General features: G+C 41.0%; 1 protein-coding gene across 4 annotated transcripts in view; it reads left to right on the top strand.

Annotated features, from left to right (window-relative positions):
* LOC126204419 (protein strawberry notch) overlaps positions 1–26,171 on the top strand; it is a 264,401-nt gene that overhangs the window by 157,442 nt on the left and 80,788 nt on the right. For all 4 annotated transcript variants that reach the window (XR_007540499.1, XM_049938805.1, XM_049938806.1 and 1 more), the window contains 5 exons: positions 2,875–2,974; positions 8,168–8,332; positions 8,436–8,548; positions 8,786–8,957; positions 22,493–22,601. Coding sequence is in view for 3 of the 4 variants with exons in the window: in XM_049938805.1 (XP_049794762.1) it covers positions 2,875–2,974; positions 8,168–8,332; positions 8,436–8,548; positions 8,786–8,957; positions 22,493–22,601 (659 nt within the window). In the remaining variant the exon portion in view is untranslated. The remainder of the gene's footprint in view (positions 1–2,874; positions 2,975–8,167; positions 8,333–8,435; positions 8,549–8,785; positions 8,958–22,492; positions 22,602–26,171) is intronic.

Raw genomic sequence — 26,171 nt, forward strand, 5'->3', positions numbered from 1 at the left:
TCATTTGATTAACTCTTCCTTGATTGATTGCAGTTTTTTATACCCATAACTGTTTCTAAACCTTTTCTCTGTCATTAACTGTTTTGTTATCTGAGTGTTCTACTTTATAATCAACATCATCATGTAACGTATCTAATTTACCAAGTGCTCCTGCATACCTTCCAATTGAGGTAAATCCTATTGTTCATGAAATCGTCCAGTGTTCCTCCTCTCACTGTAATGCCCATCTCTATAATGTTCATCCATATGTCTACAGTCTTCTGACCCACCGCGTCCCTTCAACTTCACTGTCCATATTTACCCGAGATGTCTTTGTTTGTTGCATCCTTAATGTGTTTCTGAAACTCTCGAGTGCTGATATTCTGACTTGCCACACACACACACACACACACACACACACATCATTTCTTAATTTGCCCAGCTTTGTTTTCTGCCTCTAGGACCTCGAGAACTTCGCCTCTAATGCACATAGGATTGGTTTGAAGTATCAGTTGTACATCATTGCTGTAGGGGTTCCCTCCACTGTGTCAGCAGAAGCACGAGTTCTTCTGAATCGAATCCTATATAGAATCTCTTTTATGGTTAGATTGACTCGAGAAATTACACTTCCAAGGTATGTGAAGTTTTCACATTTTCAAGGGGGTAATTACAAAGGTTAGCTGGTCAGCCTAACTTGTTCACTGCCATTACAATGATTTTGACTTCACGTATTTTGATGTTGTATTTCTGGAATTCATCCATCTATTTCTCCAACTTCAACTGCAATGCCAGCTTTGTTTCTCCCCAGATCACACCCAGTTACCAAAAACCAAGGCATTAAGCTGTGATTGGGATTTCTTGATATTCTTCATTATGTCATCTGTGATACCTACTCTATCATTTCAAGGTATTATTTAAAGATTTCAGAACGTTTCAACAATACTTCATTTATGATTTTTTAAATTAATTGATGTTTAGTCTGGTGGGTCTGATACTTTTGTATGGCTTGTAGAGTTTCCATCACACTGTTCTATGTTTTAAGTGTAAAACTGTTATTAACCAGAACGTTCGGACACTGCAGTGCTTTTTCAAGCTGGTGCTGTATCCTATTTGGGTCTTGACTTATCCAGACAGTTATAGAAGCACCTACAGTTTAAAACGGCCTCTGAACCAGCCAGCTGCACATTTTTTTTTAATATGAAAATCAGAAAGGGAAGCAACGGTTGGGAAGGGAGTAAGACAGGGTTGTAGCCTCTCCCCAATGTTATTCAATCTGTATATTGAGCAAGCAGTAAAGGAAACAAAAGAAAAATTCGGAGTAGGTATTAAAATCCATGGAGAAGAAATAAAAACTTTAAGGTTCGCCAATGACATTGTAATTCTATCAGAGACAGCAAATGACTTGGAAGAGCAGTTGAACGGAATGGATGGTGTCTTGAAGGGAGGATATAAGATGAACATCAACAAAAGCAAAACGAGGATAATGGAATGTAGTCGAATTAAGTCGGGTGATGTTGAGGGTATTAGATTAGGAAATGAGACACTTAAAGTAGTAAAGGAGTTTTTCTATTTGGGGAGCAAAATAACCGATGATGGTCGAAGTAGAGAGGATATAAAATGTAGACTGGCAATGGCAAGGAAAGCGTTTCTGAAGAAGAGAAATTTGTTAACATCGAGTATAGATTTAAGTGTCAGGAAGTCATTTCTGAAAGTATTTGTATGGAGTGTAGCCATGTATGGAAGTGAAACATGGACGGTAAATAGTTTGGACAAGAAGAGAATAGAAGCTTTCGAAATGTGGTGCTACAGAAGAATGCTGAAGATTAGATGGGTAGATCACATAACTAATGAGGAGGTACTGAATAGGATTGGGGAGAAGAGGAGTTTGTGGCACAACTTGACCAGAAGAAGGGATCGGTTGGTAGGACATGTTCTGAGGCATCAAGGGATCACCAATTTAGTATTGGAGGGCATCGTGGAGGGTAAAAATCGTAGGGGGAGACCAAGAGATGAATACACTAAGCAGATTCAGAAGGATGTAGGTTGCAGTAGGTACTGGGAGATGAAGAAGCTTGCACAGGATAGAGTAGCATGGAGAGCTGCATCAAACCAGTCTCAGGACTGAGGACCACAACAACAACAACATGAAAATCAGGCAGGAACACAAGGTATGAGAGGGTTGTTGGAACCTATATTAAAATTTATAAACTGTAATTAACAGACTAATTGGCAATATTGAGTCAGCATTCAGATATGAGCAATCTTGTGTTCCAAAGCTTTATCATGTATTGCAAAAGTGGAGTATTTATTATGATGTATTGTGCATGTACATTTGTTACTACTTGTTGCTGATGGTTTCATGATGCATCACATTATCACATTTGGAGTCCATACACATGTTAAGTTACAACTTTCCAACAGTACGGTTTCTTTTTCTGCAGTTCGACTGTAAATTGCTTAAAATGGTGGCTCAGAAGCTGTTGTTAATATACGCACCAAATTTTCTGAAGCTCTTGGCTTTCTAATCCTCAATCAAGTGGAGAGTCTAAAATTATCATGTTCAAGTTTTAGCTGTGTTATAGACATGGTAGTCACAGAGGTTGTTGTTAGAACTTTACAAAGGCCTCAGCTGTTAAAATAATTGCTGCTTGACATGAAACACATTGTGTGTGTCCCATTTATCTGCAACTGGATAACAAAGCTAACATTTCCTGCTCCTCTATCATCTACTCGGTGATGCTTACAGTAAATGTGCTCTTGTAGCTACTGTCGGGGTGCGTTTATTATTAAGGTTGTAGTGCACAGTTGCAGTTCCACCATGCCTTTTGCAGCACTGTCGATTGCATTGTGTGTAAACCTGATTGTGAATGTAATGTGTTTGTGTTTTATTTACAGATGACTGGTCGGAAGGGTCGTGTTGTACAGACTGAAGATGGTATTCAGTACGAATCACGGTCAGAAGTTGATGTTCCTCTAGAAACTCTGAACTTGACGGGTTTGTTGTTCTTAATTTATATCAGCTGCTTTGATAGAACTTGATAAAATCCCATATTCCTTTTATTTCACAATCAAGAAACCACATATATTTTGGATTTTTCATTTTTTTTATTGTTGCTTCTACAAATATTTTTCTTATTTCTGAGAATCAGTTTTCAATGGGAGCAGTGTAATAACACCAATTCAGAGTCTCAATTGAATGAAACAGCCATCTACCGTGAATTTTGTAATCAATTGTAACTGTAATAAAAATTTGTCAATTTATACTGAAAATTTTAGAAAGAAAGGAACTTAACACGCTTCTGGTTATGTGATTTACAAGGCAACAATTCAGTGAACATATTAATAATTTTTTATTTTTAAAGAGTCACTACATTCCAGCACTGTTACCCACACATGAGAAAACCAAATCATACAAGAAAGCAGAGTTCCGTAATTTTGCGTAACATTATGATCAGAGTCCTCTGCCAAGTCTTAAGAGTATTTTTGGTGTCGTGCAAAACATGCAGTTTTGCAGTAATTTTTACAGTATATATGTAGACATGTGACTGGGAAAAAATCTCTGTTGTTAATGATTATCTCCTTCTGCCATATTGCATTAATTTTACACAATAAAATGGTTAATATGGTCTTGGGGCTGGACAACAGATACAGTGCAAATTTTTAAGTCATACATAAATCTTCAGCCTCTGGTCTGGTTTAGATAAATCAATAATATGTTTGCCACATGAACTTGCGGTGAGACTGACCTGTTCAAAGTTTAGGAATCTCTAAAATACATTATCCCAATTAAATTGCACATAGCCCTATTCCGAATTCCATGCCACTTTCCTTGACATTGACCTCATCCCCACTGAAGGTCAACTACATACTTCTGTTAACATTAAATCTTCTAACAAAGAACAGTACTTACATTTTGACAGTTACCACCCTTACCATATCAGACAGTGCCTTCCATACAGCCTTGGAAATTGAGACCAACGTATTTGTTCGGATGCAGACTCTTTACAGCAATACACCACCATTTTCACCTCAGCCTTCACTATATGTAACTACCCACCCAGTCTAGTTCAAAAGCAGATTTCCCGCAACATCACATACAATAATGGCATTGCTGAGCCCTCCAAGAAACAACTTAGTACAATTCTTGTCACCCAGTACTGTTGTGGTCTTGAGTATGTTAAAGAGCTACTTAAACAAGGCTATGACTTCCTAAAATCATGCCCCAGAATGGGGTCCATTCTGCCTGACATTTTGCCCACTGCAAGAGTTAATATCATAACAGTTACTCACCCTTGAATACCATATTTTGGCATCATAACTTAAAATTACGAATGCTGGTTTTCCTCTTGTTGTATTGTTTCTTGTCGTACGTGTTGCTTCGTGATAATAATTGTCAATTAATGCCAGAGCATGAATCCCAACAAATACCTCCAATAGAAATTACAAAATAGAGGCAGATACTTAATCTAGTACATCTTAAATAAATAAAAGATATTTATGATGATTTCCCAAACTAAAACTTTGAAATTTCTCTACCCTCTCACCTAGAACAGCTTTTCATCCCCCCCCCTCTCCCCCCCCGGTCCCAAATCTCTGCAGTATCCTGGATCCTGGTCCAACCTTGTGCTTTTTCCATCCTACCATCACCTGTACCACCCCTTAGGTGGCAAATCATATATTATCAAAAAAACACTTTCTGGTCTTCTACATTGGTATGACTACCACCAAGTTAACAGGTATGTTAAGTGGGCAGCTCACAACATTCTGTTGCAGAGTACGGTACGATCTACAACATAGTGGTTGTGACCACAGTGCTTATTTCACCACACATGCCCATCTGAATTGCTCCTCGTGAACCATGTACTCGGAACTCCTCAGGTGAGAACTGGCAGTACAACATGTTTGGTTCTTGTCAGCCAACTGGCTGAAATTCCTGTGGTCTTATCATTTCTTTTCAGAAACTATAATTTTTTTAAATTCTCTTTTAGTTTTCTATACGTTTTATTTTTCCAGCCTTTCTATTTTTTCCTAGCCTCCCTCATGTGTCTACCATTTACAGTGCACTTAGCTTTCTACTCCTATAAACACTTGCATGATGTTTTCAGTAATCTCTGTCTCACTTAGTACCCTGTCTTCAACCTCTAAACTCTTGGTTTTTCAAATCATATCCATGCAGCCCCCAACATTCAGTCTCTCCTTCTCACCCCAACTATTAAGTCTCCCCTGACAACTTTTCAGTAGTTCTCCCCATTTCTTAATCCTCACCAGTCCATTTCTTTCATCCCTCTTCCTTTCCCTTTGACCCTTCTGCTGGAAGAAGGAGACACTGGCTCCAAAATCTTGCACATTTCCATATCATTTACATGTGTTTTCTCTTGCTGCCACTTTGTTCGTAGATTGTTTTATCTGTCCATTGAAGTTACACTAATTCCAACATTGTCTGACAGGAAACAAATAAACAAATGGGGTGGGATTGGGGGTGGGGGGTAGTACATTGTGTTCTACTGTTCTTCCTTAAAAGAGAGGGAGAGAGAGAAGAAAACACAATAGAAGGCCAATATAATGCGGCTGTTGGGGTACAAGGTTTACTCCCATGTTATAGTGTACCAGCTTCATATCGAGAGTAGTCAGCCATGTAATGACAAACTACGCATGGAAAGTTAACACATCATGCAATATTATACATACTGTAGTATACAGTATTTAAATTTAAAGAACATTAGAAGTAAAACATTTCAGAAACTTGGCAAATGGAGTACTGTAATTAGACGAACTTTGCTCGAACGTTGACCAAACAATAACACAAGTTTCAATACGGTGTATAAAGTAAACTGTCAAATACAGTATGATCATTTACAACACTGCTAGCAAACTACTTATAGTATGTCATTATTCTACTACTTTAAAGATGTCAGTTAGCTTTCTTTGCCAAATAATTTCACACAATTTCTTTAGTGCCTATTGTTTTCTGCTCATCAGTTGCAAGAACTCAGTTTCGTTTGGTTGACTTTGTCACTCCTTCCATGTAATCACTTTACACTTTATTTATATTATTCAATATTTCATATGTACTGGGAACATCATCTATACTTTCTTTTTCAGCTTCGTCATCTTAATTCTCGACAGCTTAACTACTCTTGTTTTGAACAGCATCAGTAATGTCCTTGTCATCTAGGATCTACAAAATCAGTTCTTCATTGTCACTGACTCCCCAACTTTTCGAGTCTTAGAGATCAATATTGCACTGTAGAAAATCTCTTGCAGACCAAATATCCCTACTGTTAAAAAATATGTCTCTACAACATTCATCTGTTGCACTTTCTTCAATGTAACAACATTTACATTTACAGATTTCAGGAACATTTCCATTTCCTCATCTGAACTTGCTACTGTTGAAGTGAGCAGTTCATGGTGATAATGAGCCTTAAATGCTCATATGCTGCCATGATCATGAAGCTAAATGAATGCTGTTCTGTTTTTTGGCAAAAACAGAGATTTTATTTTTCCATCTTCTGATTGCAACACATCAGCATGTAAATGAGCTGTACAGTGATCAAGGTTTAGTAGAGCTTCTTTTCTCAGGTTATAAGTGACCGTAGTTGCTTTCTCACCTACAGAACAAACTGTTCTTGAAACCAATTGGTGAAAATGTCACCTGTTATCCAAGCATTCTTTGAATGCCTGTAAGTCAATTTTAATGTTAGCTTGTTCACATACTTGAAATCATCGTGAACTTTTACGTTTGCCTGTACAAAAAGCTTTCAACTTATGGCTCCCGATTTGTTTGTGGCACAGAGAAGGGTTATTCTGCCTTTATCCATGTTCAGACCGATCTTGTTTCTGATTTTTTTTGTATTGAGAGTTCTGGTCAGAACCAACTGATAACAAAGTGCCATTTCATCACAATTATACACTTGATTATTATTTAAATTTTTATCTGCCATTACTTTTTGTAGAATGCGGGAAACTGTGAACCCGATTTCTTGTCGCAGGACCTTGCTTCTCCTTCAGTGGTCGTTTGATGAATTCCATGGTGACATATCCATCTTGAAAACCATATGTTGGAAGCTATAAAATCTTTGTTGCCATGTAAATCAAAGTGAAAATGTTAAACTGGGGCCCGAAAGTGGCAAGCCTTCATTTCTCATTATTAAAAACCTCAAATAAAGTCATTTGTCAAGTTCACTGTCTTTTCCTAGTGTAGTCCTTTTTCTGTCCGTTCCCACATCACTTTCAACTGTGTTTAAAACTTCTGAGATTATTCTCTGCTTTCACCCATCCCCTGATTGTTCCTTCTGGTACACCACATTCATGGGATAACTTGCTTGAGATTCACCACTCTTCACATAATCGATAATTTTTAGTTTATCACTCACATAGTACGCTTTCTGTTTCTGTGACATCTTAACAAATACACAGAAATCTACACAGTGAATTAATAATTTATGATCCACATGATGTTGGATTGTCAAGCACTGTTGCATAGTCACTTTGTTGACTGTGTCACAATGTTAACTGCAAGATACGTCTTCAAAGTTCAAAGCTTCTGTCCCAGAACATTCCTGATATGTCGATAAAACAACCCAAATGTTGGGTTTAATTTCATCCATCAATTTTGGTTATTGTTAAAAGACCTTATAGGTAGCAGTTTTAAATTATACTCTGAAAGGCTAATGCAGACTGTATTAAGATTTTTTTTATTTTTTATTTGGGGGGGGGGGGCATGCGCTTGTGTGTGTAAAATATATTGAAAGTTAAGAAAATTATTTATAAATGATATTTTATTTTGGGGGACATGCTTTATACATGCTATATCTGAATCTGTGGTATATCAGGTGCGGTGTTTTGGGTTTCTATTGTACATTGTAGGAACAGTGAATGTGGCACACTCATAGTCAAAAAGCAGCAAAAGTAAAGGGACAGAAATTTATGCTAGTCAATGAATCTAAAATTCCTCTAGTCAGCTCCCTTGCTAGCAGTGGTACAGGATTTCCAGGACTGTGTAACCAACTGTTACATCTAATCATGTGTTGTATGTCAAGCTTATTTGAAAAACTGAAACATGTTGGTCAGATCTGTGCAAATCTGTTCTCGTATGTGTCAAATCCCATTTTAACAAGTCTGTTTTTGACATCCTGTACAGTTCACGCAGAAAGGTGCTTCATAGATGATTTTTTTTTTTTTCCAGAAAAGCAAAGATTTATGGATGGTGAGAAGGATGTGGCCATAATATCAGAAGCAGCTTCCAGTGGTATATCTCTTCAGAGTGACAGAAGAGCAAGGAATCAGAGGCGACGTGTCCATATAACACTGGAATTACCCTGGAGTGCTGATCGTGCTATACAACAATTTGGTTAGATTTGGTTCACTGGTGCATGTTCTTGTCATCAGATTGACTGCTAACGGTCTTCAGTGGTGATACATTGAAATTTATGTTGTTCTTCATTTTTTTTTAGGTCGAACACACCGTAGTAATCAAGTTAATGCACCTGAATACATTTTCTTAATTTCCGATCTGGCTGGGGAAAGAAGATTTGCTTCAATAGTGGCCAAGAGGCTGGAGAGTTTGGTAAGTTGTAAGTTATTGTTACTCCAGTCTTGCTTTTATTCTGCAGTTTAGCAAATATTAAATATATGTATAAAAAAGCTAGAAAGATCTATGTATTTTTACCAGTGTTGTTGCTTGTGTCCCTATAAACAGTGCGCATCCTTTTTTATGTTAAAAAAAATGACTGAAAATTGGTTTATATTGTGTTCTTAAGAGTATTTCATTCATAGCTTTGTATTAAAAGTTCATTCTTTGCAGGGAGCACTAACTCACGGTGACCGCCGAGCAACGGAGACGAGAGACTTATCTCAATTTAATATTGACAATAAGTACGGTCGATCAGCTCTAGAAGCCACTATGAAAACAATAATGGGCTATGAACCACCACTAGTACCTCCACCAAAGGACTATAAGGGAGATTTCTTTAAAGGTATTAATTTTTATGTCTGTCTGTGACATATACGACTGTATTGACCTGTGGTTTTGGATAACCCACTGTAAAATTTTCCTCTGCTGCATATATTCTTGTCTGTTGTTTCTTTATGCATTTTACTTCATGGAGAAACTGCCTGTTGTTTCAAAAACTTGACATTTAGTTGTAGATCGTGTGTGTGTGTGTGTGTGTGTGTGTGTGTGTGTGTGTGTGTGTGTGTGTGTGTGTGTGTGTGTGTGGTATGTGGTCACCACTTTGCTAAATGTAGTATCATTATCTTGTAATCATTATTTTGTATAAACCATAGTCCATTTTTCTTGTTCAGTTATGTCAGTGCTAGCTCATCGTTTATTAACAATGAAAAGTGCATTGTATGTAACAGAGGTGGGAGGGGGGGCAGCAGAAAATAGACATGTCGGAAAATGTAAGATGTGGAAAACTAAAATGGAGTGGAGAAAGGAGTAGTTATTGTGAAGAAATGCTGAGATGGAAGGAATTAACATAAATTAATGTCAGGTGGGTGGCGAGAGGCAAGGGCATGTTGTAGTGCTTGTTTCTACCTGCAGAGTTCTGATGAACTGGTGTCTGGAGGAAGAAACCAGATGGTACATGTGGTGAAATGGGCACCGAGGTCATGACTGTCATGTTGTACAGCATGCTCTGCAGCAGGACATTTCGTGTTGCCTGCTTACAATCTCTGCCTATGCCCTTTCATCCTAACCAATAGCTGGTTGGTAGTCACGCCGATGTAAAAGGCTGAACAGTTGTTTACAATATATCTAAAAACAAAGATGATGAGACTTACCAAACAAAAGTGCTGGCAGGTTGATAGACACACAAACAAACACAAACATACACACAAAATTCAAGCTTTCACAACAAACGGTTGCTTCATCAGAAAAGAGGGAAGGAGAGGGAAAGACGAAAGGATGTGGGTTTTAAGGGAGGTAATGAGTCATCCCGGGAGTGGAAAGACTTACCTTAAGGGGAAAAAAGGACAGGTATACACTCGCACACACACACATATCCATCCGCACATACACAGACACAAGCAGACATTTGTAAAGGCAAAGAGTTTGGGCAGAGATGTCAGTCGAGGCGGAAGTAAAGAGGCAAAGATGTTGTTGAAAGACAGGTCAGGTATGAGTGGCGGCAACTTGAAATTAGCGGAGGTTGAGGCCTGGCGGATAACGAGAAGAGAGGATATACTGAAGGGCAAGTTCCCATCTCCGGAGTTCTGACAGGTTGGTATTAGTGGGAAGTATCCAGATAACCCGGACGGTGTAACACTGTGCCAAGATGTGCTGGCCGTGCACCAAGGCATGTTTAGCCACAGGGTGATCCTCATTACCAACAAACACTGTCTGCCTGTGTCCATTCATGCGAATGGACAGTTTGTTGCTGGTCATTCCCACATAGAAAGCTTCACAGTGTAGGCAGGTTAGTTGGTAAATCACGTGGGTGCTTTCACATGTGGCTCTGCCTTTGATCGTGTACACCTTCCGGGTTACAGGACTGGAGTAGGTAGTGGTGGGAGGGTGCATGGGACAGGTTTTACACCGGGGGCGGTTACAAGGGTAGGAGCCAGAGGGTAGGGAAGGTGGTTTGGGGATTTCATAGGGATGAACTAACAGGTTACGAAGGTTAGGTGGACGGCGGAAAGACACCCTTGGTGGAGTGGGGAGGATTTCTTGAAGGATGGATCTCATTTCAGGGCAGGATTTGAGGAAGTCATGTCCCTGCTGGAGAGCCACATTCAGAGTCTGATCCAGTCCCAGAAATTATCCTGTCACAAGTGGGGCACTTTTGGGTTCTTCTGTGGGAGGTTCTGGGTTTGAAGGGATGAGGAAGTGGCTCTGGTTATTTGCTTCTGAACCAGGTCGGGAGGGTAGTTGCGGGATGCGAAAGCTGTTTTCAGGTTGTTGGTGTAATGGTTAAGGGATTCCGGACTGGAGCAGATTCGTTTGCCACGAAGACCTAGGCTGTAGGGAAGGGACCGTATGATGTGGAATGGGTGGCAGCTGTCATAATGTAGGTTCTGTTGCTTGTTGGGTTTGATGTGGACGGACGTGTGAAGCTGGCCATTGGACAGATGGAGGTCAACGTCAAGGAAAGTGGCATGGAATTTAGAGTAGGACCAGGTGAATCTGATGGAACCAAAGCAGTTGAGGTTGGAGAGGAAATTCTGGAGTTGTTCTTCACTGTGAGTCCAGATCATGAAGATGTCATCAATAAATCTGTACCAAACGTTGGGTTTGCAGGCCTGGGTAACCAAGAATGCTTCCTCTAAGCGACCCATGAATAGGTTGGCATACGAGGGGGCCGTCCTGGTACCCATGGCTGTTCCCTTTAATTGTTGGTATGTCTGGCCTTCAAAAGTGAAGAAGTTGTGGGTCAGGATGAAGCTGGCTAAGGTAATGAGGACAAAGGTTTTAGGTAGTGTGGCAGGTGATCGGCGTGAAAGGAAGTGCTCCATCGCAGCGAGGCCCTGGACATGCGGAATATTTGTGTATAAGGAAGTGGCATCAATGGTTACAAGGATGGTTTCAGGAGGTAACAGACTGGGTAAGGATTCCAGGCATTCGAGAAAGTGGTTGGTGTCTTTGATGAAGGATGGGAGACTGCATGTAATGGGTTGAAGGTGTTGATCTACGTAGGCAGAGATACGTTCTGTGGGGACCTGGTAACCAGCTACAATGGGGTGGCCGGAATGATTGGGTTTGTGAATTTTAGGAAGAAGGTAGAAGGTAGGGGTCCCTCAGCCACATACTCCCGTCGGTCAAGTACCACTGTCGTGGAACCCTTGTCCGCAGGAAGAATGACGATGGAATGGTCAGCCTTCAGATCACGGATAGCTTGGGCTTCAGCAGTGGTGATGTTGGGAGTAGGATTAAGGTTTTTTATGAAGGATTGAGAGGCAAGGCTGGAAGTCAGAAATTCCTGGAAGGTTTGGAGGGGGCGATTTTGAGGAAGAGGAGGGTTCAATTTGGATAGTGTCTTGGGGAGTTGGATCATTAGGAGTAGGATTAGAATCATTTTTCTTCGTGGCAAAGTGATATTTCCAGCAGAGAGTACGAGTGTAGGACAGTAAATCTTTGACGAGGGCTGTTTGGTTGAATCTGGGAGTGGGGCTGAAGGTGAGGCCTTTGGATAGGACAGAGGTTTCGGATTGGGAGAGAGGTTTGGAGGAAAGGTTAACTACTGAATTAGGGTGTTGTGGTTCCAGATTGTGTTGATTGGAATTTTGAGGTTTTGGAGGGAGTGGAGCTAGAAGTGGGAGATTGAGTAGATGGGAGAGACTGGGTTTGTGTGCAATGAGAGGAGGTTGAGGTTTGCTGGAAAGGTTGTGAAGGGTGAGTGAGCTGTCTTTCTGGAGGTGGGAAACCAGGAGATTGGATAGTTTTTTAAGGTGGAGGGTGGCATGCTGTTCTAATTTGCGGTTGGCCTGTAGGAGGATGCTCTGAACAGCAGGTGTGGATGTGGGAGAGGAAAGATTGAGGACTTTCATTAAGGATAGGAGTTGACGGGTGTGTTCATTGGCTGAGTTGATGTGAAGGTGAAGGATTAGGTGGGTGAGGGCAATGGATTGTTCAGTTTGGAACTGGTATAGGGACTGATGGAAAGAAGGGTTGCAGCCAGAGATGGGAACTTTAAGTGTGAGGCCTTTGGGGGTAATGCCAAATGTCAGACAAGCCTGAGAAAATAAAATATGGGAGTGTAATCTGGCTAGGGCGAAGGCATGTTTGCGGAGGGAATGTAAATAAAACTTAATGGGGTTGTTGTGGGGGTGTTGTGAGGGTGACATGGTATTAGAAGGTGGAAAGTGTAACATGAGGCTAAAATGAAAATGAAAATAAAAATAAAAATATATGGGGAGAGATAAAGGTGAACTAGAAAGCAACTGGAGATCTGGTGTGAAAAAAGGCGAAAAAGTGTTGGTTAGAACTGGGCTATGTTGATCCTGTGGTGAACTTGTGTAGGTAGACAACAATGTGTATAAAGGTTAGGTGGTTGTGTTGCCGCCAAAACACGTTAAAGGGTGGAGGAATTCGGGAAAATTTCGAAAAAACTACGTGTAAATGTTTTAAAAGGAGTGGTTTTGTGGCGGCAGATTATGAAAATGAGGCTAACAATTGTCTGACGAAGAAATAATGACGTTAAAACCTGTGGGAAGCGGCTAAAAATGATCAGTGATGTGGGAAAAACGGAAATGGAAGTAAAGTAAAAGTTATTAGAACTAGCCGAAATGGTTGTTTAATAGGTGAAAGGAAATGTTTGTGAACTAGAAACGGTGGATTTTATAGCAGCGGTAGTGTTGAAAGCATAAAAAAAATTTTTTTTTGGTTATGGTTTGGAAGTGGGTTACGTATTATTACGTATTACGTATTATTGAGTATATATCGGCGGGATAAAATTGTATAGTAGATTACAGTAAAAAGGAGAAGGTGAATACAAAGTGACTGAGGGACTGCATCAGCTTTCAGACAACACCACATACAAAGTTTGCCAAGGTAATCCCATTCCTAATGTCCAGGTGGAGCTTCAAGGAATCCTCAGAACCTTAGGCCCCCTACAAAACCTCTCACCTGACTCATCAACCTCCTGACCCCACTGACACCCCGAACCCCTACCTTCTACCTTCTTCCTAAAATTCACAAACCCAATCATCCCAGCCGCCTCATTGTAGCTGGTTACCAAGCCCCCACAGAACGTATCTCTGCCTACATAGATCAACACCTTCAAACCATTACATTCAGTCTCCCATCCTTCATCAAAGACACCAACCACTTTCTCGCACGCCTGGAATCCTTACCCAGTCTGTTACCCCCGGAAACCATCCTTGTAACCATTGATGCCACTTCTTTATACACAACTATTCCGCATGTCCAGGGCCGATCACCTGCCACCCTACCTAAAACCTTTGTCCTCATTACCTTAGCCAGCTTCATCCTGACCCACAACTTCTTCACTTTTGAAGGCCAGGCATACCAACAATTAAAGGGAACAGCCATGGGTACCAGGATGGCCCCCTCGTATGCCAACCTATTCATGGGTCGCTTAGAGGAAGCATTCTTGGTTACTCAGGCCTGCAAACCCAACGTTTGGTACAGATTTATTGATGACATCTTCATGATCTGGACTCACAGTGAAGAACAACTCCAGAATTTCCTCTCCAACCTCAACTGCTTTGGTTCCATCAGATTCACTTGGTCCTACTCTAAATCCCATGCCACTTTCTTTGACGTTGACCTCCATCTGTCCAATGGCCAGCTTCACACGTCCGTCCACATCAAACCCAACAACAAGCAACAGAACCTCCATTATGACAGCTGCCACCCATTCCACATCATACGGTCCCTTCCTTACAGCCTAGGTCTTCGTGGCAAACGAATCTGCTCCAGCCCGGAATCCCTTAACCATTACACCAACAACCTGAAAACAGCTTTCGCATCCCGCAACTACCCTTCCGACCTGGTACAGAAGCAAATAACCAGAGCCACTTCCTCATCCCTTCAAACCCAGAACCTCCCACAGAAGAACCTCAAATGTGCCCCACTTGTGACAGAATACTTTCCGGGACTGGATCTGACTCTGAATGTGGCTCTCCAGCAGGGATACGACTTCCTCAAATCCTGCCCTGAAATGAGATCCATCCTTCAAGAAATCCTCCCCACTCCACCAAGAGTGTCTTTCCACCGTCCACCTAACCTTCGGTACCTGTTAGTTCATCCCTATGAAATCCCCAAACCACCTTCCCTACCCTCTGGCTCCTACCCTTGTAACCGCCCCCGGTGTAAAACCTGTCCCATGCACCCTCCCACCACCACCTACTCCAGTCCTGTAACCCGGAAGGTGTACACGATCAAAGGCGGAGCCACATGTGAAAGCACCCACGTGATTTACCAACTGGCCTGCCTACACTGTGAAGCTTTCTATGTGGGAATGACCAGCAACAAACTGTCCATTCGCATGAATGGACACAGGCAGACAGCGTTTGTTGGTAATGAGGATCACCCTGTGGCTAAACATGCCTTGGTGCACGGCCAGCACATCTTGGCACAGTGTTACACCGTCCGGGTTATCTGGATACTTCCCACTAACACCAACCTGTCAGAACTCCGGAGATGGGAACTTGCCCTTCAGTGTATCCTCTCTTCTCGTTATGCGCCAGGCCTCAACCTCCGCTAATTTCAAGTTGCCGCCACTCATACCTGACCTGTCTTTCAACAACATCTTTGCCTCTTTACTTCCGCCTCGACTGACATCTCTGCCCAAACTCTTTGCCTTTACAAATGTCTGCTTGTGTCTGTGTATGTGCGGATGGATATGTGTGTGTGTGCGAGTGTATACCTGTCCTTTTTTCCCCCTAAGGTAAGTCTTTCCGCTCCTGGGATTGGAATAGAGGGAAACATTCCACGTGGGAAAAATATATCTAAAAACAAAGATGATGAGACTTACCAAACAAAAGTGCTGGCAGGTCGATAGACACACAAACATACACACAAAATTCTAGCTTTCGCAACCAACGGTTGCTTCGTCAGGAAAGAGGGAAGGAGAGGGAAAGGCGAAAGGATGTGGGTTGTAAGGGAGAGGGTAAGGAGTCATTCTTATAATTGTGCCTGTTTGAAACTTGAAATATCTTCTTTACGGTAAGTAACAATCTGTCTTTCTCTACATTATTCATTTTCACATTTGTAATGAATGGTTTCTCTGTTGCTGCAATATTCCACTGACTTCATCTCACTTGATGTTTTATCAAAACATTCCATTCCCTGTTTCATAGCATAAACAACTTCATGGTATGCTTCTTTCTGCTAATTGCTTGAGAAATGTTCAAGTGGCTGTTGATGCAGTCAAGTGGCTGTTGATGCAGTCATATATGTACTGTATTTGGATCAGAATAACAAGGGGATACGCAGTTGTGTACAATTTAGTTTTAAATGGGGCAAGTCACTATGCGTACAGAACGCTTGTGGCAGCAGTAGCTGTGCAGTTTCTTACGGAACCCCCACTAACTTGCAGCTTGGGATTTGTTTTGCAGGACAATAATAACCTTATTACTTTTCTGTGCTCTTTCACTGCTTTTGATAGATTCTCTGTTGCTTAAGAATAAGTGTGTTACACAGATAGACAAAGAACTTGATGTTCTCTCTGAGGTTTAATCAGTACGGTTGGTTAATGGTGTGCTTCTGTGTATACAGCCGAGTTGTTGTTTCTATTTGTTGTACAATACTCCGTCAACTGACCCAGTAGTCTTCTTCGGGCGCAAGTCATTTCCTTATGTGTACTGATTGCCTGGACTCAAATGTGCTGTGAACCGTCATCGGATTCGCAGTGCTATTTGTAGGCAACTGTAAGTGCGACTCTCGACACCCACTATGTCCTTTGTGCACTTTTGTTTTTCAGGGTGTAAGCTGCTGCTTCTTTTAAATTAAAAATACTTTCAGTAATTTGGTTGTATGAAATTCTTAGGCACCCAACTTGTCAGTTCCAAAAGCATAATAGAGCGAACGTACACCCAAGGTATGGATGCCAGATGATGAAAATTCCTGAGGATGAGCCTCCTGACATGTCCCCCGTGTATCCCTCCTGTAACTCTATTAATACCATATTTGTGCAAGTATAAAGTGATCCTGATTATAACGTGACCCCTTATTTTCTAGAGGCATTCAGAAAAATTTATTTTTAATGTATTCTCACTCATCAAAATTACAAATTGTTATATTGGCATGAAATATTTGACTAAAACGTTAACATTATACCTATTCTGAATTTATGCCATTTTATGGACAGTATACATTTTGATAATACAATGAGAAATAACATAAACAAGAAATTGTTTATATTAATTTGTGGACGGTTTTATTTTCTACATTTTATTATTATTAACCATGTCGTCTGTGGTATCACAATTTTAAATTATCGTCCTAATACCTGAGCTGTGAAATTAATATCTTCATCATCATAAATATTTATTTGGCTGTTATTTCCAAATATGTTGTATTTCTTCCAAATATATTGTGGTTTCTGAGGTTGTGCTTACTGTGGGACCTGAGAACACAGATGTCTTTATCCACATACATATCAGATTTTGCTTCTGTACTGATGTCAGAATGTTACAATGTCTCTTGCTTCCAAACATATTGTCTACTCTCAGCTCTCTCGTTGGCTTCATAGAACTGGCAGCTGACATATCCCCTTTTGTTCCTGTCACATCCTGGTGAGCATGGACAACGTTGCAGCATGGCACACACATATATGCCACTGGCCCCTGTCTATACTTCTATCCCTCCTCTGCAAATGAATACTACTGTTGAGAATTTGTCCAATTTTAGTCATTTCAGTTCTAACTACAAACTGATTCAGGCAAACCAGTTTAAATGTGGTAGATGTACCTGAAAAGCCAAAGTACCGACTATAGATTCCAGTGGTTGGCAACACGACACCCACTACTCCCTTCTCCACATTCGTCTAATTCTCAGCCAAGCTGGTACCACTTTTCCCTTTCCAACCTTTCCGTGGTGCTGAGCTCGAGCCACTGTGAGATAGAGACTGCTCTTCTAGTGTGCAAGTCATATCTAACGATGGCAACTAATACATAAAGAAAAGATCACAATTACGATTTTGTCCAATTCTCGAACTTCCCTTGTCCCACCATCTACTGATGTGTGTTGATACTATCTTGACAACGGGTCTTGCTGCTGTAAATTATTCTCATGATAGCAATTACAGTTGACTATGATTTATTTTGTTTGGTAGACATTTCATTCTGAATTAATGTTCCTTCTTGTCTCATCTGAATGTCACCATCATATTCTAAAGCTGATTTTTATCCGGTATCCTAATAAGTGAACTGCAACTGAATTTTTCATTTGCAACACACTTAGTAGATCATTACAGTCCCTAGAAATAATTTTTTTAAGGGCAACATTTCCACTTTTGAATGTTACCTTTACTTAAAAACAGCATTACGGTAATGTATTTATACGGTATTCGTACATGTGGGAGAACTTTTATTGCAGATCTGTTTGAATACAAGTAATATGGTAGGATTTAGTGTTATTTTGTCCTGTGTTCCACAAAATTGCCAAATTTCAAGCAGAGAAATAGATTGTTGTAGTGGCTAAATCATAGTCTCTTGTGTTTCCATTGCACTAGCCTCATGCGAATCAGATGACACATGATTGTTCGAACAACATCGATACTGTATTGAGCATTTCGGCATATAGGGAAGTAGTGAGTCTGTTCGAAAGCAAGTATTGTTTGCCCAGCCCCACTTTGACATTATAAAGAAGACTTTTTACATGTGTTGATGGGAGCAAAATACACTTGGTCTTTCCGCATATTGGGCAACAGTAAGGTAGATAAGAAATTTTATCTGTCCCTAATTTAAATTCTTGTTGGTACTTGAGAAAAAGGGCAAACTCTCTTTCCTCGGATCTTAGTTTAGAGGAAATGGACATATCTGTGAGTCACGGAGAGGAAGAGGGTGTGTGTGGGGGGGGGGGGGGGGTATTAAAAACCTCTTTATCTCCACACTTGGAGCTATCATTATCCATCACAAAGAAATTCATTGCTGAGACTCTGTTTCATAGAGCTCAAACACTTTTAGACAGATTACTCAGATCACCCGATTGAGTAGGCATTGCGATCAAAGTCCAAAATGCATCAGAAAGAGGTAAAGACTGAAATAGAAAAGAGAAGCCAGGAACTACATTTCTGGCCCAATATCTGGATAGATCAGTAGACTACTATGGAAACATGCCTTCCAGAGTGTTTTGCTCCCACCAACTACTCTCTGAAAGCCAGATTTGAACTGTTTTCCACGTGCATGTGGCACATTTTACATGGGCAGACTGTCAGAACAATGGAGGGGAGTTGCGAGAGGCATCAGTGCCACACCCAACTAAAATGACCAAACAAATCAGCGGTCACCAAGCTCTGGATCGAATATAATCGTGAAATGAAATGCAGCGAGACAGTTGTCATGGTGCAAATGTCAAGTTTTTGAGACAGTCTTAATTAAGGCATGTAGTGAAATAAATATTTTTGAAAGTGTAATAAACAGGAATGGTGGTTTCAATTTAAACAAGGCTTAAGGTATGGCCCTCAATTTATTAAAATCTGTAAATAGTGGCACAGGATCAACAACAGTTCACAGTCTGGTTGTAGTCCAGGCAGTGAGTACAGATAATGGCAAAGCTTGAGCACCTGAACGAAATTTCTGGGTTGGTTGTTGAAATATGGCACAAAAAAAAAGTGGAACAGTGGCTCAGCTGCATACCTAGAAACATACTATTAAAGAAATGGATGAAAATCAGTTATTGTGTTATTGGCCACATGTGTCATACGCAAATAGCTGTAATAACTGCCCCCAAACACCATAGTGAATGCATTATTGTGGCCAAGATAGATACGAAGCCCACACCTACTACAGTAGTACAAGTTTATATGCCAACTAGCTCTGCAGATGACGAAGAAATTGAAGAAGTGTATGATGAAATAAAAGAAATTATTCAGATAGTGAAGGGTGACGAAAATTTAATAGTCATGGGTGACTGGAATTCGGTAGTAGGAAAAGGGAGAGAAGGAAACGTAGTAGGTGAATATGGATTGGGGCTAAGAAATGAAAGAGGAAGCCGCCTGGTAGAATTTTGCACAGAGCACAACTTAACCATAGCTAACACTTGGTTTAAGAATCATGAAAGAAGGTTGTATACATGGAAGAACCCTGGAGATACTAAAAGGTATCAGATAGATTATATAATGGTAAGACAGTGATTTAGGAACCAGGTTTTAAATTGTAAGACATTTCCAGGGGCAGATGTGGACTCTGACCACAATCTATTCGTTATGAGCTGTAGATTAAAACTGAAGAAACTGCAAAAAGGTGGGAACTTAAGGAGATGGGACCTGGATAAACTGAAAGAACCAGAGGTTGTACAGAGTTTCAGGGAGAGCATAAGGGAACAATTGACTGGAATGGGGGAAAGAAAATACAGTAGAAGAAGAATGGGTAGCTTTGAGGGATGAAGTAGTGAAGGCAGCAGAGGATCAAGTAGGTAAAAAGACGAGGGCTAGTAGAAATCCTTGGGCAACAGAAGAAATATTGAATTTAATTGATGAAAGGAGAAAATATAAAAATGCAGTAAATGAAGCAGGCAAAAAGGAATACAAACGTCTCAAAAATGAGATCGACAGGAAGTGCAAAATGGCTAAGCAGGGGTGGCTAGAGGACAAATGTAAAGATATAGAGGCTTATCTCACTAGGGGTAAGATAGATACTGCCTACAGGAAAATTAAAGAGACCTTTGGAGAAAAGAGGACCACTTGTATGAACATAAAGAGCTCAGATGGAAACCCAGTTCTAAGCAAAGAAGGGAAAGCAGAAAGGTGGAAGGAGTATATAGAGGGTCTATACAACGGCGATGTACTTGAGGACAATATTATGGAAATGGAAGAGGATGTAGATGAAAATGAAATGGGAGATACGATACTGTGTGAAGAGTTTGACAAAGCACTGAAAGACCTGAGTCGTAACAAGGCCCCGGGAGTAGACAACATTCCATTGGAACTACTGACAGCCTTGGGAGAGCCAGTCCTGACAAAACTCTACCATCTGGTGAGCAAGATGTATGAAACAGGCGAAATACCCTCAGACTTCAAGAAGAATATAATAATTCCAATCCCAAAGAAAGCAGGTGTTGACAGATGTGAAAATTATCGAATAATCAGTTTAATAAGCCACAGCTGCAAAATACTAACACAAATTCTTTACAGACGAATGGAAAAACTGGTAGAAGCTGACCTCGGGGAAGATCAGTTTGGATTCCGTAGAAATACTGGAACACGTGAGGCAATACTTACCTTACGACTTATCTTAGAAGAAAGATTAAGGAAAGGCAAACCTAAGTTTCTAGCATTTGTAGACTTAAAGAAAGCTTTTGACAATGTTGACTGGAATACTCTCTTTCAAATTGTAAAGGTGGCAGGGGTAAAATAACAGGGAGCGAAAGGCTATTTACAGTTTGTACAGAAACCAGATGGCAGTTATAAGAGTGGAGGGACATGAAAGGGAAGCAGTTGTTGGGAAGGGATTAAGACAGGGTTGTAGCCTCTCTCCGATGTTATTCAATCTGTATATTGAGCAACAGTAAAGGAAACAAAAGAAAAATTCGGAGTAGGTATTAAAATCCATGGAGAAGAAATAAAAACTTTGAGGTTCGCTGATGACATTGTAATTCTGTCAGAGACAGCAAAGGACTTGGAAGAGCAGTTGAATGGAATGGATAGCGTCTTGAAAGGAGGATATAAGATGAACATCAACAAAAGCAAAACGAGGATAATGGAATGTAGTCGAATTAAGTCTGGTGATGCTGAGGGAATTAGATTAGGAAATGAGACACTTAAAGTAGTAAAGGAGTTTTGCTATTTGGGGAGAAAAATAACTGATGATGGTCGAAGTAGAGAGGATATAAAATGTAGACTGGCAATGGCAAGGAAAGCGTTTCTGAAGAAGAAAAATTTGTTAACATCGAGTATAGATTTAAGTGTCAGTAAGTCATTTCTGAAAGTATTTGTATGGAGTGTAGCCATGTATGGAAGTGAAACATGGACAATAAATAGTTTGTACAAGAAGAGAATAGAAGTTTTCGAAATGTGGTGCTACAGAAGAATGCTGAAGATTAGATGGGTAGATCATATAACTAATGAGGAGGTATTGAATAGGATTGTGGAGAAGAGAAGTTTGTGGCACAACTTGACTAGAAAAAGGGATCGGTTGGTAGGACATGTTCTGAGGCATCAAGGGATCACCAATTTGGTACTGTAGGGCAGCGTGGAGGGTAAAAATCGTAGAGGGAGACCAAGAGATGAATACACTAAGCAGATTCAGAAGGATGTAGGTTGCAGTAGGTACTGGGAGATGAAGAAGTTTGCACAGGATAGAGTAGCATGGAGAGCTGCATCAAACCAGTCTCAGGACTGAAGACGACAACAACAACTGCCCTATGAGGTAGCTGAGCTATATGGTAGTGAAACTTCCTGGCAGATTAAACCTGTGTGCTAGACTGGAACTTGTATCTTTTACAGACAAGTGCTCTGCCAACTAAGCAATCCAGGAGTATTGACAGAAGTAGAGATGTGAGAGTGGGTCGTGAGCAGTGCTTGTATAATTTATTTTAATTCTCTTTGTTTTAATTTTTTATTTTTTATAATTGGAAATGATCATTCTTTTAGTTAACATATACATTTGTTGTTGTATGGGATACTATGGAAATATTGCAGAATTTGCTCTATGTTGTTTCCTCTGCGATGGGATGTTGTTTTTTCACTCATTCATTTACCGTACTCCCTGACTAATAGTGTGTTTATAGAAAGCTATGAAAGTGTTATATATCTCTTTATTTGAAAAGCTGTAATGGCCAGAGATGAAAATTTCCTCTGTGAAGTTGATTTGTGACAAGAGTAATGAGATGGTCAATGAAAATCTTCTCTTTTATCACCATTTCTCCTTTTGTTTTATATTTCAGATGTGGCTGATGCACTTGTCGGTGTGGGTCTCATTGTGAATAGTGAGAGTATGCCCGGTGTTCTTATGCTTGATAAAGATTACAACAACATGAGCAAGTTCCTGAACAGGTAATAAAATCCAAAAAATTGCATCAAAAATATTAAGATTTATATTTATTTTTACCTCTGCTGGCATAGCTGTCCTTTAGAATGTTTTGATACTGCTTTTGCTGCTACTTTTACCAAAATCATTCAGAACTGTAGAGCTTTTGACTTTTTATCTGTGTGCCAATGTGATCTGACTACAGTTTAAGTGCTTGTCTCTGTTTTGAATTTTGTTGTTCCATCTTTGTTATTAACAATTATGAAAAGGATGGATTGCTACTCACTGTAAAGATGGCACATTGAGTTGCAGACAGACATTGCAGACAGACACAACAGGCTAAATCCTGGAAAAGAAAGGAAAAAACACACACATTCACACAAGCAGACTCACCCCACGCACACGACTGCTATCTCCAGCCGCTCTGTCCACACTGCAACTGTTGCATTGAACGAAAGCAGCAATCTGGAGTGGGGCTGGGATAGCAGCGTGTGAGTTGGGGAGGGGAGAAGTGCACTGTCTGGCAGAGCAAGCAGTAGTAGAAGATGGGGGGGGGGGGGGGGACATGTGGGTGCTGGCAGAGAGCAGCGCATAATGAGGGTACAGGGACGTGAAAGGGGAGAAGGTGACAAGGCAGTGGGGGTCGAAACCATTGGGTGAAGTGTGTGGGGACAGTAGGTTACTTTAGGTTGAGGCCGGAATAATTTCAGAAGTGGAGAATGTGTTGTAAGGATAACACCCTTTTTCGCAGTTCAGAAAAGCTGGTGGTGGTGGATAGGAGGATCCATATGGCCCAGGTTGTGAAGCAGCCATTGAAATCAAATGTCTTACGTTCAGCTGCATGTTGTGTCACAGTATGCACTTTGTGTGAGCCGCAGTTTGGTGGTGGCCTTTCATCGTGGTGAATAGCTGGTTGGTAGTCATATCACTATAGAAAACTGTGGAATGTTTGCAGCAGAGCTGGTACATGACACAGCTTGTTTCACAAGTGGCCCAGCCTCTGATGTGGTAGGATAAGCCTATGACAGGACTGGAGTATTGGAAAGATTATATGTCATATGAAGGGGAGTATTAAATGCAGTTGACACAAATATTTTTTCTATAGAGTTCAAATTTGAGTGCGACAGTGAAGTTATTTGGACACACGTAACAGGTCTGAGTGACATAAAGTTAATTGTTGGATGTTTTTACCAGCCCCTGACCCTGTTGTGACAGTTTTAGGGTCGTTCCGGAAATATCCAAATCGTCCAGTATTAGTTGGAGGCAACTTAAACTACTGAATATGGACTGAGATGCCTATGGGAACTTTCCTGAACAATCCTGTTGCTACAAACATTCCTGACATTATCAACAGTGTCAGTATAGAGACCGGAATTATTGATCACGATGTCATCGTAGTGGTGATAGTGTTAATAAATCCGTCAACAATCTGAGATAGTGTTTATGCTAGAAAATCCAGGTAAGCAGTTGTTTGCATCCCACTTACACAATGAATGGACATCATTTAGCTCAAGTATGATGGATACCAAGGAATTATGGCCAAAATTTAAACTGATTGTAAATTGCATTCTGAAGACGTACATGTTAAGTAAGTGGATTAAGGATGGTTCGTTGGTTTGGGGGATTAAAGGGACCAGACTGCGACGGTCATCGGTCCCATTAAGGATGGAAGGGACCCTCTACGGTTTAATAATCAAATTTGGAGAATGCTGAGGAAACAGAGATTGTGGCACATTCGGTTCAGAAAAAGAGGGTACAAATGTCAATAGGCCAAAGTTGGTAGAAATTTGTGCATCCGTAAGAAGACCAGTGCATTTAGCATATCTGAAAAGGTAGGCTAGGCGGAGTCTGGGTGCTACAAGAGGTTGACAAGAAGAAACACTGTGGCCAAGGGTTTGATAGTGGTGCCCCAGGTGGCAGTAGGATGTCGGTAGGTTTGATAATTTATGGAGGTGGTGTCTGGAAGGCTCTTCCATGTGCTGGAGAGCAAGGGATTCAACTTGCCACATCCCCAAAACTCCCCACCAGCACTCCACTAACTCGAGCGCTGAAACAATCCCGGAACATTGTTGTTGACCTTTCCAACAAAGTCCTCAGTCCCACAGAAGTTCCAGTCCTATCCAAAGGCCTCACCTGTAGCCCTACATCCAAATTTAACCATGTTAGATTTGTCAAAGACCTATGCTTAGCTTCCCCTGATCCCTGCAATGGAAATACTTTTTTGCCACCAATCGCTCCAAGTAAACCCAACCTTATCTCAACATTGAATTCTATCTCTCCCAGTTCATACCACCATACAACTGTGATCCCCCCCACACCTAACCAACCCAAGGCACATTCCAGGAATTCCTTATCTCCCCAACTTGGCCTCACCAACCTTCTCCAAGACCCTTTCTAACAACACCAACTTTTCAGCAGAAGAAAGACAGCTGTACACAGCCTTGAAACCGATCCTTACTTAATCATTCTACCTGCAGACAAAAATTCCACTACTGTCATTATGAATCTCAGTGACTACCTGGTGGAAGGCCTTTACCAATCATCTCACACCTCTGCCTATAAACTCTGTGAGAGTGAACCCATCCCAGAAGTCCATCATAACCTGCAATCCTTGCATAAAGCCTCAGGCCTTTCCCAGAACCTCTCCCCTGAATTTCCCTCCTGCACACCTACCTTCTACAAGCTCCTCGAAAACCAAACATACTACAGTCCTGGATGCCCCATTGGAGCCAGTTATTGTGCCCTCACTGAAAGAATTTCAGCCCTCATTTACCAACAGTTCCAACCAGCTGAGCAAAATCTAGCATCCCATGTCAAAGATACCAAAAACTTCCCTCGCCAACTCTCCACCGTTCCCATCCCTTCACCTCACGGATCCCTAATGCCACTCTTGTTGCCACTTTCTTATACACCTTCATGTCCATAGTCTTGCCACTGTTGAAAACTACATCTCCCCTGACTCCAAACCCACTACCTCATTCCCCATACACCTTACTAACTGCATTCTAACACACAACTACTTCTCCTCCGAAGGGAAGGTATACAAACAAATCTGTGGCACAGCATTGGGGACCTGCATAGCACCCTCCCATGCCATCCTGTTTGTGGACCATATAGAGGAAACTTTCTTAGTCTCCCAAAAGCACAAACTCTTGGTTTGGTTCAGGCTCATTGATAATATCACCCTGGGCCAAGACAACCTATCCTCATTCCTTTACAACCTCAACTCTTCTACCATTTACTTCACCTAGTCCTTCTCAAACCAGCACGCCATCTTCTTAAACACCCCCCCCCCCCACCCCCTGCAGGTGTTAGAATAGGCCTGAGGTATTCATGCCTGTCGTACAAGGTGACTAAAAGGAGTTTCACATGTTTTGGCCTTTATATGGTGGTCCCCTGTAGGGTTTGACCTCCATTCTTCAAAATTTTCCCTAAGAGTGAGCCAGTTGGGGAAGGGCACCTTACAAGGTGCATCGTGTCCATCGTGCATTGAAATCTTTAACCAACTTTCTCATTGTCGCATTGCCTGCCCATTCTCCATCTCTTGCGCGAGGACACCTTGGTTGCGTTTTCCACCATGCTCTATGAAGTGTCGA

This window comes from Schistocerca nitens, chromosome 9 (assembly GCF_023898315.1).
Source record: "Schistocerca nitens isolate TAMUIC-IGC-003100 chromosome 9, iqSchNite1.1, whole genome shotgun sequence".
In the NCBI taxonomy this organism is placed as follows: domain Eukaryota; kingdom Metazoa; phylum Arthropoda; class Insecta; order Orthoptera; family Acrididae; genus Schistocerca; species Schistocerca nitens.